This window comes from Arvicola amphibius, chromosome 7 (assembly GCF_903992535.2).
Source record: "Arvicola amphibius chromosome 7, mArvAmp1.2, whole genome shotgun sequence".
Lineage (NCBI taxonomy): Eukaryota > Metazoa > Chordata > Mammalia > Rodentia > Cricetidae > Arvicola > Arvicola amphibius.
The window spans coordinates 99628083-99640677 of record NC_052053.1 but is presented as its reverse complement, the minus strand read 5'-3'; the positions used below and the strand labels follow the sequence as shown (position 1 = coordinate 99640677).

The following is a 12595-nucleotide window of genomic DNA, read 5'->3' as shown; positions in this document are numbered from 1 at the left end:
AAATGTGTCACTATGAGTACTTTTTATAAAGTCTGCTGATAAAGTTAAACATATTCTATCTTGATGATACAGTGGTTGGGGGAACTCCAGTTTCGCCAAATTCTCTCTGCCAGTAAAAAACCTAATCTTCCCTTAAGCCCCACCCCTGCAGGACTACATCTCCCAGGCGGCTGTGCTCTGACGGCTCTCGGATTTAAGTAAGATTCTGAGCTCCATTTAAACCAGCCTGTTGCAGAGTGCCCTGGAGTGAGAGGAGCCAAGAGTCAGCAGAAACTGCCAGGAGTTGGAGCCAGAGAAGGATCCCGAGGCCAGGTTGAGGGTGGAAGCTGGAGCAGCAGCAGCCAAGGAGGTTGACAAGATGCTGGTTATCTTGGGACTGTTCGCGTCTTTCCTCTCGATCTTGTACCTGACAGCTCCATCCATCAGGTTTGTCTTAATCCAGCAACTCAGCAATACCTTACAAAGCCCTGCAGTGGTAGCTGCCTGCGACTGCTAAAGGAGAAAAGGGAAGACGGTGAAAGAGAGATTAGAACAGTAAAAGCAGGAAAGGAGGGGTTATGGATGCGAGGTGGAAAAAGAGACGGAAGCACCTGGGTGGGCGGAGGTGGGGCTGATTGGAATTCTGACGCTAAGGGAAGGCTTAGGGGACAGGTGTCCTGGAACTTTCATTTAACCCCGTGAGGTTTCTCTGACACTTTCCCTTTCTTTTCTGACCTTAGGTAAGGTAGGTGTCAAGCAGTAGGCACTCTGGGAAGGAAATAAACTCCCTTCCCGTGATACTTCTCTCAATAAATGTTTAGAAATAGCCCGTTCACGGGGGGATTTCTGGAGGTGTAAAAGAAAGGGCTATTCTGAGCAGAGAATTATAAATTTGCTGATGATTAAGAAGGTTAGATAGGAGGCAGGCGTGGTTGTGCTTGTCTTTAATCCCGCACTCTAGAGGCCGAGGCAGCTGGATCTCTGAGTTAGAGTCCAGCCTGGTCTATAGAATGAGTTCCAGGACAGTAAGGGCTAAATAGAGAGACCCTGTCTTCAGTCCCCATCCTCTCTTCCCGCCCCTGCTGCCAAAAAGAATAAAGGTTAGATAGACATATTAGGGACAGGGTGTCAGAGTGTTATACTCAATCATGGACACATTTACAAATGATTTGAACAACTTTGGGTTTCAGTTTTCTGCTTTGTAATGTAGAAATAATACTGAAATGGCTTGGAAATTAATATAAATTACACAAGGAAATATAGTATGTATGGACAGTATCTAGCTTGGGAAAGATAGTGAGTGTAGAGATGGTCTATCCTGGGGTAGACAGTGAGTGTAGAAAGTGTCTAGCCCAGTGTCTGTCAGCCATTGATGTTCAGGAAGTGTTCTAGACTCTATTATGGTCTTGTTTTCAGCAAGAAAGTTTTCTCTGCATGCCAATGGCCTGAATAAAATCCCTAACCCAGTGGCTGAAAGTCTCTCAGGATGCTCTACCATGTACAACTGAAGAGACAACTGAGGGGTGATACTTACGTGTGTCAGCCCAGATGCCGTCCACCATTGGAGTCCAGGGCTCAGGGCTATTGATTCCACTAGTGTTTATCACCTGTGTGTTTCCAGTGTGGGTCAGAGGAGGAGGCTGCCCTATGGCAATCTAGAGATTAGACTGTTAGCTTTGTTACCCGACAAGGAATGGCTCCAGAGCATTTTCTCTGCTTATTCAGGGCACATGACCTTCCTCTCTATGCCTCTGAGCTGGCCACTACCCTGCCCAATCAAACAGTGGTCCATGCAAACTATCTTCTTTGTTTTTGTTTGTTTGTTTTTTGTTTTTTTGAGACAGGGTTTCTCTGTGTAGCCTTGGCTGTCCTGGAACTAGCTCTGTAGACCAGGCTGACCTGGAACTCACGGAAATCTACCTGCCGCTGCCTCCCAAGTGTGGGATTAAATGTGTGCACTACCACTGCCTGGCTCAAATGAACTTTTTAAGATGATGACATTTTATGACACCAACTTAAAGTCCTCCGTCTTTGTAGTTATGTAGTCTCATTTTATGCATCTCAGCATGAGTTTGGGAGACTGGTGTATGATTTTCCTCCCTTTGGGCACAGGAAGTTCTTTGCTGGTGGAATTTGTACAACGAGTGTGCAGATTCCCGGAAAGGTAGTGGTCATCACAGGTGCCAACACAGGCATTGGCAAGGAGACGGCCAGAGAGCTTGCACGAAGAGGTGAGTCCTTCCCCATCTGTTTCCCTGGGGCCACACCTCCTGCCCTCTTCACCAGGGTCCTGCCTGAATTTCCTTGTCTTTCTTTCTGGGCTTGGAGGCAATGATGGGAATTTAAGGACACTGGAATCCAAGTCTAATGTGGCACTAATTTATTCCAGCTTTCCTCATAGCTCCCTTCCTTCCTGTATCTTCCCTACTTCAGGGAGTAAGGGGAATGATGTCTATGTATAATAGTGGTCAAGTCAGTTATTCTAAGATCGATACTAAGCAGGATGAAATATCAGAGTGCAAGATGAGGGTTCTCAGGTGTACTATAAGAAGCTGGAAGTGGCAGTATGGCTGCTCCACTACCACAGGGACAGCTATGAGTATGCTCTACCCATCAGCTGCAAGCTCACTTCCTGTACCTCTGCACACATTGCCCTTTCTGCCTTGGCCCCAGGAGCACGAGTATACATTGCCTGTCGAGATGTACTGAAGGGAGAGTCTGCTGCTAGTGACATCCGAGCAGATACCAAGAACTCCCAGGTGCTGGTGCGGAAATTGGACCTATCTGACACCAAATCCATCCGAGCCTTTGCTGAGCGCTTCCTGGCAGGTAAGGTTCCAGCGAGGAGCCAGGAAAGCAAGAAACTGAACAACGTAGGGATGACTGCCCCACCCAGAACCATCTATGGCCCTTGCATCATACCCATGATCCCACTGGACAGGTTCAGCCACATAAACCAGCAGGACAGGGAATTGGCAAAGGGACAAGCTGGGCAGGATCTTTATCAACATTTTGCTCCACAGTAGGAATCTTGGAGGTTTCATCTCCATGTCTGAGCTTGTACCTTGGCGTGAGGTGTGGCCCTGGTGCTGTTCTTCCCTTTCATCCAGAAAGTCAACCTTCTGTGGCTACAGGCACTAGATGAGTGTGTGCCATTGTCAAAATGCTCCCATGTCTTGGGAAATTACCGGCATCTACCAAGGACTACAGGTCCTTGAGGGACAAGGTCTAGGTGTGCCTTGTTTTGCCAAGTCTTCCCAGGGCCCATCAATGTGGGCCTGCTCCAGAGCTGGTGATTAGTATACATTGGCCATCTGAATGAACAAATGGTGTCCAGGAAGATATCAGCAAGTAAAACCAGAAACCCAATGACAATGGTAACTCTATGTCACCCAGACAGGTCCAAATGGGGGAGTAGTTATTGACTTCTGAGGCAACATCTTATCTTAGGAGACAGGAGAAAGATGAGTGGTAAGTGATATCCTTGCCTAACAAAGAGTAGTCACCGACAAAAGCAGGGAGGAGGGTGCAACACTCGAGATGGTGACAGGTAGCTAGAGGTTGCATTGCCAGCCTGATTGTACTCAACAGAGGAGAAGAAGCTCCATATTTTGATCAACAATGCGGGAGTGATGATGTACCCCTATTCCAAGACAACAGATGGCTTTGAAACCCACTTTGGAGTCAACCACCTGGGTAAGTATCTTTGTGTGGTTAAAGGTGAGCTATAACCCACCTTGACCTCTTGGGAAGATGACTCTGCCCAGTGCTCAGGATCTCCATTGATCCTCATAGAGCATCTTAGGATCCTCATAGGATCCCTCACCACAAGACACATTGCTTGTTTGCACTTTTTTAAGCAGTCAAAAATGTGACTCGGTGTTTCTATTCAGAAGCCCCCATCTCAGAAAATACTAGGGTGCCATCCTTAGATGGGGTAGTGGCAATGTGGGGCTTGCTGGGCAGAGCCAACCTATGGGTATTCAGGATCTGGATTTGGGAGAGAAAGTGACATCCACACGAGAACCAAAAAAAGCCTTGGGCTGGTGTATGGGGGTAAGTAAACCTTGTGCAGTTGATACACAAGATAGATTGGTGTTCAGAGTTCAAGATTAATGCTCTAGTCACGGGAGCATGTGGCATATTCTAAGCGAATGTTATTTTTGCTGACTATTATAGCTTTCTTTCTATATGAGTAGATGAGAACCCACAGTTATACAGAGAAATAAGCAGATGAGAATATAAACAATAGGTACAAAAATCTAGATTAAATATCATTGATGCAGTCTAGCTTTGGCCCTTGCTCTGGTGTATTGACTGACTTAAAGAAAGTGACCATTTAGCATGGAGTGATTCAAGCTTTATCCACACGCAGAAGACAGTGAGGCAATATGAAAAATTCTCTCTTCTGTCCCCATACTCTGAGCCTAGAGACATTATAGCCTTGAGTTTTCCTTTTGGATTTCTTTGTAGGCCATTTTCTTCTTACATACCTGCTTTTGGGGAGGCTGAAGGAGTCTGCTCCTGCACGGGTGGTAAACCTATCCTCCGTGGCCCACCTTGGTGGCAAGATCCGTTTCCATGACCTCCAAGGAGAAAAACGCTACTGCCGTGGCTTTGCCTATTGCCACAGCAAGCTGGCCAACATACTCTTTACCCGAGAGCTGGCCAAGAGGCTCCAAGGTACGTGTGGGGAAATAATAAAGTATTTTATGTTGTGATGGTAGCGGCAGGCTGCTTCCTGCCACCCAAAATAATTATATGGAAACTGTATTCATTTAAACACTGCCTGACCCATTAGTTTCAGCCTCTTATTGGCTAATTCTCACATCTTGCTTTAACCCATATTTAGTAATGTGTGTAGCACCACAAGGTGGTCGCTTACCGGGAAGGATCTTAGCCTGCGTCCATCTCAGAGAGGAGAGCTATGGCAGCTGCCTGAGGCATCTGCCTGACTCTGCTTTCTTTCTCCCACAATTCTGTTCTGTCTACTCTGCCTACCTAATTTTCTGTCCTATTAAAGGGCCAAGGCAGTTTCTTTATTAATCGATGAAAGTAACACATAGACAGATGACCCTCCTCCATCAATTTTATCATTTAAATAATAAAAAACAGGACCCTTAGTACAGATTATAGGTTCATAGAAACTTCTGGAGCCAGGCTGTTGAACATACATATTTTAGTACTATTCTGCATGGTTCAGAGAATGATCTTTGATAGCTGTGCTTTTTGTTTTAAATAAGTGAGTTTAATAAATATGTAGGAAGCAAAAATAAAAGAATAAAGAGTAGTAACAGAGAGAACAGTGGACAGATATTAAAACACCAGACTGGGCACTATCAACATCTAGTGTATACAACTGGACTCGCCCAGTTGAGACAGCAAATAAAAGGGAACATCAGGGTCTTCCAAACACCTAGCAGAAACTAACTGAGGAAGCCCCATTGTGGCAGTCAGTTGAAGTCCTAATTGAGAATACTGAATAGAACATAAAACTGTTTCTAAGCAAAAGAGCAAATAGCTCCAGATAAACATAACATTACCAAAGCAGGCACCTGCAACATCCAGCAGAAACCAAGTACTGAAATTGAAGCAGTCAGCCAGAATTCTCGTTGAGCTTTTTCTCCACGGGTGAGCCTCCTGTAGCTGGACTTTAACTCCCTGCTCCTTTTCCAGGCATTTTAACGTTACAGGATAGACAATGAATAACCTTGGTTGGGAACTGCTTCCCATCTAGGTGCTCTCAAGAACACATTTTTAACACCCTTAGCTGCTTGCCATTTTTTTCCCGTCTTCCCATTACAGAGCCAGGGGCCATTCTGACCTAGGAAAGAACAGGGCCGGTTGGAAGATGTTTGACATAATTATGCTTCAGTGTGAAGGGGGCAACTCCATTTCCAGAGCTTCCCAGTGAGTTCTAACAGAGAACAAACATTTACCGATACAATGTACCTTACAAGAAGGACCATGGAGTGTCGAGGAGACTGAGGCTACTAACAGAATGGAGTTGCTGTCCCTCAGGAAGTCCTGGGCTGAAGAAGTTGGAACTCTGGAAAGTTGCCTTATGTTGGCCGCCTCTTTGCCTCTGATTATTTTGTTTCATTTTTCCAACAACCCTTTGTAACAGTCGGAGTGGGTAATAGTATTCCCATTTTATAGGTCAGAACTGAAATCCATGGAAACTGCTATCTCAAGATTATACGATAAATGGAGGCATCAGAAGACCTCAGGGATTACTTCTGTAGTTCATCGAGAGCCAGATCTGGGATGTGGGCTTTCTGCTCTAACCCCAGAGCTCTTCCTCCGGTGTACCTTTCACTGAGTTCTGATAAGCTTCTGCCAGGAAGATAGGGCTGGATTTCAGGCTCCTGGGTCTGAGTTCTTGCCCTTCCGCATACTAAACTACTTGTGCATATGTAGGCATGTTCCTTTAACTTCCCCAACCACCTCGTTAGCTATAAAATGAGAGCTTAATCCTTAATAATTCTGCTCTTCCCTGGGGTCTAGATAATCCATGGGTCCTGATATCTCTGAGTTTTGGGGACTGTTTGCTATTGTGAATAATTCAGAACTGGGAAGAATGTCAGTATCAGAATGTCAGAGCAGGAGAATAAGATAATCATGGCAATAAATAGTAATGACAGGGAGCTTTGCATGTCAGGCACCGTATAAGCCTCCAAATGTTCTTATGAGATAAGGATTATTATTTTCCTCTATCTATGAATGAAGAGAAAGGCACAGCTGTATTAAGGAATTTGCTCAAGTACGTTTCCCAGCTGAGACAGTCCTCACTCAAGAATCTAGCAATGGGAGTCACTCTCCATGTGGGGCATCAGAATGGGCCTACTACCTATGACCTTGGGAAATTTATTTAGTTGCTGTGTGTCTCCATTTCCTTAGCTGTACATAGGCATCTTAATGCTACCTACTGCTGCATAAGCCTCTTTTCAGAGCTAAGACATGACTTGCCTCTGTCCCCTGCTCTCCAAGTCCCCCTGCCTCTGATTAGTTGAGTAAGAAGCGCTGTTCCAAAAAAGGAGAAGGAAAAGGGAGGCACAGGATTGCCTGACCTTGGTGTCACACCTGTGCTGGGTTGAGCAGGTGTGAGAAGAAGCAACAACCTCTCAGCATCAGATGGTCAAGAGTTTTGGCCGGGCCTTTGGAGACAGTCTGAGGTAGTGAGGAGACAGGTGAGAAGCACAGACTCTGTGTTGAAATGAAGTACTAAGGCACATAAGGACTTGGCCCATAGCCCTCCCCCACATGTTCTGCAGGTCAGTTGAGGATGAGGTTTCTTTGACAAGCCACAATTATGGAGCCTGATGATAGCCCATACCAAATCAGTGTATTCTCTTCAACAATTTATTTCCCTACAGGGAATACCTTCTCAACCAATCAAGGCTGTATGTACAACCAGATTTACCACCCACATATTAACAATAATGACCTCATTTGTCTCAGATTTCTGAGGTTACAGCAGTCTCCTGCTTGAATTATTTCCTAAGTTACTTACTTATCTGTTATGTCCACTACTAAGTAATCCAAAGGTGCCTGCCCGCCTTGTGCAAGAGAGCGTATAAATCTACAAAACAGCGCTACAGGCAAGAGCACATCCAAGGAACAGATCCTAGAAAGATGCCATGCAATGTGGCCCTGAACGCAGAAGAACCTGCATTGTAACTGGAATGGAGTCCAAATTGCTGTTCCTGAGCTGATTTTCTTATCCGGTTGTTCCCTGTCAGTCCTCACCTTTATTTTATTTTATTCAAGCTTTGAACAATAACTACTTTCTAAAATAGTTACTTGTTGACTAATATCGATGATTTTTTTTAAAAAAATAAAATGTATCTATTATGTGGACAAAATTTTCACTTTAACTTGGTTGTGAAAGATATCCTGCTGTCACATCAAAGGAAGGAACAATATTCTAGCTTCATCTGTTCCTGTTTAAGGCATCCACTCTTAGAGATATACTTTATGTTCATAACTGTTATGGCTGGAGAACCAGTATTGAATTTATAGCATCGCCAGAAGCAAAAATGTGATATAAGTTACTTGCATCAGTAAAGGAATGGCCTGCTCTTTACAAAGTAGAAATTGAAAATCAAACACCCTTTGTATTCCAAATTAGAATCTCAAAACTTTTGTAGTTTTCATTAAATTACCGGGAGGTTTGGCGTTGTTAGTCCATCTTCCAGCATATGGTTAAATGTCTCAGTGAATAACTGATGCAAGCCATTAGTGGCTGATTGATCCAATGATAACTCTGCTAGTAACTGATTTATTTTCCTTCAGTAAGTTGTTTATATTTTTATTTCATATGCATTGGTGTTTTGCCTTCATGTATATCTGGGTGAGGGTGTCAGGTCCCCTGGAACTGAAGTTACAGACAGCTGTGAGCTGCCATATGGGTACTGGGAATTGAACCTGGGTCCTCTGGAAGGGCAGTCAATGCTCTTAGTGCCATCTGTCCAGCTCCCTTCCTTCACATGTGTAAATAAAAAAACTAAAAAGCAATGAAACAATACAGGTAAAGTGCACAGTGCAGCCCCTGCACGTAAAAAGTACTGAAAATGAGAGATGGTACGGGAGTCGTATTGGGGCAGCTTAAGGTCCCATAATTCCCACCAACACCCCTCCATCCACACCTCATAAATGTGCTTCCCCAGTTATCCTCTATTCTCAACCTTTCAAACAGATTGTTGTCCCGAAGCTCCTCCCAGAGAAATGGCAAAGATACTGTTATTAATGATTAATACTTCTATTTCCCACATATTTTTATTAGTAGATTGAAAGTCTCCGTATAAGATAACATTGAAATAGGACTCTTCTTTTGGAGCATACAAAGCTGAGAAGGCTATGTAGATCTTTCTCAAAGAGATCAATTCATTACTGGGCAGAGTGAGTAGACCCTTTTGAAACCTAGACTTGGGTTTCCCAAGTCCCTTCTTGTCATTTGGGTATTTTGCTGCAGGGCTCAGTGCCTGTCCTTGGCCTTACTGTGTCTTCTTTGTCCTAGGAACGGGGGTCACCGCCTATGTGGTACACCCAGGTATTGTCATGTCTGAGATCGTCAGGCACTCCTTCCTACTGTGCTTGTTGTGGCGGCTTTTCTCACCTTTTTTCAAGTCCACCCGGCAGGGAGCTCAGACCAGCCTGCACTGCGCCCTGGCAGAGGGCCTGGAGCCCCTGAGCGGCAAGTACTTCAGGTACGGGTTGGCAGTGCAGGGTGTCTCCACTACCATTGTGTCTGTGAATCACGGAGCTTTGCATTGGTCAGATCCTTGGTGCTGGATGATGGAATCCAGGCTTGGGTAGGGTCAGTTTTATTTCAGTGTGCCAGGTTTCTGTGAGCATCTTTTGAATTTGAGTGCCACATGTAAACATAACTCCATGTGCAGTCAGAGTTTCCAAATGAGAAGTTCAAGCTAAAGTCTCCTTCCCGTTCCCTGACTTAATCCGGCCCAGTCTGGTTTACTGTCGGTTGCTAAGCAACACGCCATTTGTTAAGTGGAGCTCTGAGAGTACCTTTAGTGTCTGCAGTAGGGGAATGGATGAATGGTAGCGACCAATGCAATGTGGCTTGAGCTCTTGGCATGTGTTTGACCCTCAGCTAAGTGTGTTATGTGTATCAGATCATACAGTCATCTCAGCTGTCCTCAAACTCAAGAGTTCCAACTGTCTCTGCCTCTGCCTCCCAAGTGCTAGGATTAGCGGAGTGTGCCACCATGGCCAGCTCTTGATTTAGTTTAGAGGCATTTTCTCACTATGAAGTCCAGTCTGACCTCAGATTTATGATTTTCTGTTTCAGTCTTCTGAGTGCTGGGGTTATAGTTATGTCCCAGCATGCCTAGTTTCCTTTTGTCTTTTAAGTGTAGCCATTAGAAAATCTGAATTATGCATGTGGCTCATATTTTTGGTTTGCATCCTTTTGTTGTTGTTGTTGTTGTTTGGAGGGGAGCAAGTTTTCTCTGTGTAGTTTTGATTGTCCTGAAACTTACTATGCAGACCAGGCTGGCCTCAACTCACAGGGTTCCCCTCTGCTTCCCAAGTGCTGGGATTAAAGGTGTACACTCTAATGCCTGGTGTGCATCCTCTTTTTATTGAACAAATCTACCCCCACAATCTGAGTGTTTACATTACTGCCTTATGAATGTGACAGATATTATGTAGTCATTTAATGATTTCAGATAATGTTTAATTAATAAGGGATTTTCATAATACAATATGAGAAAACAAACAAACAAAAAAAACCCAGAATACAAACTATAGGGGCTGAGATATGACCCAGTTGAGGGTTCTTGCTGCTCTTGCAGAGGACAGCAGTTTGGCTCTCAGTGCCAAGTGTCTCACACTGACTGTGACTTCAGCTCCAGGGGACCAATGCCCTCTTCTGGCCTTTACAGGCACTCACTCACATGCAAAACTCTCACACGGACACGCGTGGATACATAGAATGAAAATAAAATCTTTTTAAAAGACCACGTGAACGTTGTTACAAATACATAGTGAATATTCTAGAAAAACCTAGGGAGATGAGGAAGTGCCAGACAAGCTATGAAAGAGGCTTACAACTTCTTATTCTAGCTGTTTCTTTATTATTTAAAATGTTTTGGAAGGTCTTACATATATTTGCTATCTATATAATTAAAATATATTTTAACAACAACAAAAGACTTCTTCCTTAAACTAAATACAACATGATCTCCCTTTTGTATAAAAGTAAAAATCCACATAAACGTACATATAACTATGCATAAACAAACAAGGTTGGAAAAGGCCAGCCAAATGATAGGCTTTTTTTTTTAAAGCCCAAATTATATTTTCCAAACATCACATAGAAGTGTCATAATTATGACAACTAGAACTGCAACGGGCGGTCTGTCTCCTTTCCACTATTCTTCCCATCCTTGGTCCCTCGGCTCACTCTAAAACAGGTCAGTGCTTATGTAGTTCTCCCTGGGCACAAGTGACTTTGGATGGAATTCAGAGTTTCTCTAAATTTAGTAAGAAAGTCACTGCAGTGTTTTCTGTGACTTTGCCATCACAGGTTACATTGAATTATTGAAGATATTTCATAATGCCTCTTTGGCTCACAATATTTTGAAATAGTTGGGTATCAGTTCTGGTATCGCATCTTGCTGTAGGTCACACTAACAGAAAGCTTATGTTTTACTATTTCAAAACTTGTTTTATATTTATATATATGCATATGTGTTTATATATTTAAGATTTTTACATTTATGTGCATCTGTGTGAGTGTACATGCACGCGTGTGAGGATGCCCATGGAGGCCAAAATGGATGTTGGATCCTCTGGATCTGGAGTTGCAGGTGGCAGTGAACAGTCTGACATGGTGCTGGGATGCAAACCTGGATCTTCTGAAAGGGCAGCAAACATGCTTTGCTAGCAACTCATTTCTTCAGCCCCTATATTTTGGTTTTTCAAGACAGGGTCTCATTGTAATTCAGGATAGCCTCAAAGTCACTCTGTAGCCAAGGATGACCTTAATCTTCCAATCTTCTTGCCTCTGCTTCTCAAGGCCTAGGATTATTTAGGCTGCACCCTGACCCTGAAATACTTAAGAATTCATTTCAGTGTAGTTTCCTTAAGTCCAGTGTTCATATTTTATATAACTAGAAATTTATTCTGAGAAATACGTTCTGAGATTGTCAGTTTTCATTCTAATGTTCGCTCTCTGTGTCTGCCAGCGACTGCAAGAGGACCTGGGTGTCCCCAAGGGCCCGGAATAAGAAGACAGCTGAGCGTCTATGGAATGTCAGTTGTGAGCTTCTAGGAATCCAGTGGGACTAGCTGGCTGGGAGACTATAGTCTTTTCAGGCCCAATCCATGTCGTAATGAAAGGGGACCAAAGACAAGGGGAGCCTGAACAGATTATCCGTTTAGCCTGCTGCTGCTGCGACTCCTGCCTACTCCGAACCTTCTAGAATCCTTTGTACATATGACCTTTTTGTGAGGCAGGGTCATAGTCCACAATGATAGTCACACCTACAGACCATTCTCCTCAAAGACTTAGAGAACCCACAACCCTCTGGGGCAAGAGGTCTGCGCAGACGCCAGGCTGGACATAGGGGTAGAAGAGGAACCTAAGGAAATCAGGTCTGTTTCCTCACCAGCATCATGAACACTAGCCTACACGTTCATGGGAGCACTAGCATTGCACATTTCTATGAACTATAGGCTCAGACTCTAGATTGGCCTCTTTTCTCTTTGAAATGAAATGCTAGTCACACCCCTGAAGTCTGGACTAAGAAAGGAAGACGTGGCTTACTTTGGACGAGCTTCATTTCTTCTTTTGAATGTCCTGGAGCCTTTGCATGACGCTGAGCACATTTTCCACCATGTAGATTCCCTCCCCACCTAAACCATTCTCTTTACCTCAATTTTTAGAGAAATAAAGATTTATGTTCATCTCATTGTCTTATTTGTTTTCTCAGGGAGAAATGGAAGAAAGGAAATCAGCTTGTCAGTCCAGTGAGTCCATATGTCCTCTTACTGAGCCGCTCACCCATACATCTAGAACTTTCTTAGAGTACTGTGTCTGGGTACAGTGTAAGCTGGCCAAGCTAGCATTCACTCAGGTTTCTTTCAATGC

The 12595-nt window shown here is 44.0% G+C and overlaps 1 protein-coding gene across 1 annotated transcript; it reads left to right on the top strand.

The window, feature by feature from the left end:
- Positions 1–247: 247 nt before the first annotated feature.
- Positions 248–12277, top strand: Rdh12 (retinol dehydrogenase 12). The gene is made up of 7 exons (XM_038337313.1): positions 248–426; positions 2092–2210; positions 2653–2808; positions 3571–3675; positions 4453–4662; positions 8999–9188; positions 11691–12277. Exons 1-7 carry the CDS (start codon positions 359–361, stop codon positions 11791–11793), a joined length of 951 nt encoding a protein of 316 aa, XP_038193241.1. The 5' UTR covers positions 248–358; the 3' UTR covers positions 11794–12277.
- The last annotated feature ends 318 nt before the right edge of the window (positions 12278–12595 follow it).

Coding starts and splice junctions, on each gene's coding strand:
- Rdh12 (XM_038337313.1), top strand. CDS start 359: ATGCTGGTTATCTTGGGACTGTTCGCGTCTTTCCTCTCGATCTTGTAC. Junction 4,663..8,998: donor GCTGGCCAAGAGGCTCCAAG/GTACGTGTGGGG, acceptor TCTTTGTCCTAG/GAACGGGGGTCACCGCCTAT. Junction 9,189..11,690: donor CTGAGCGGCAAGTACTTCAG/GTACGGGTTGGC, acceptor TGTGTCTGCCAG/CGACTGCAAGAGGACCTGGG.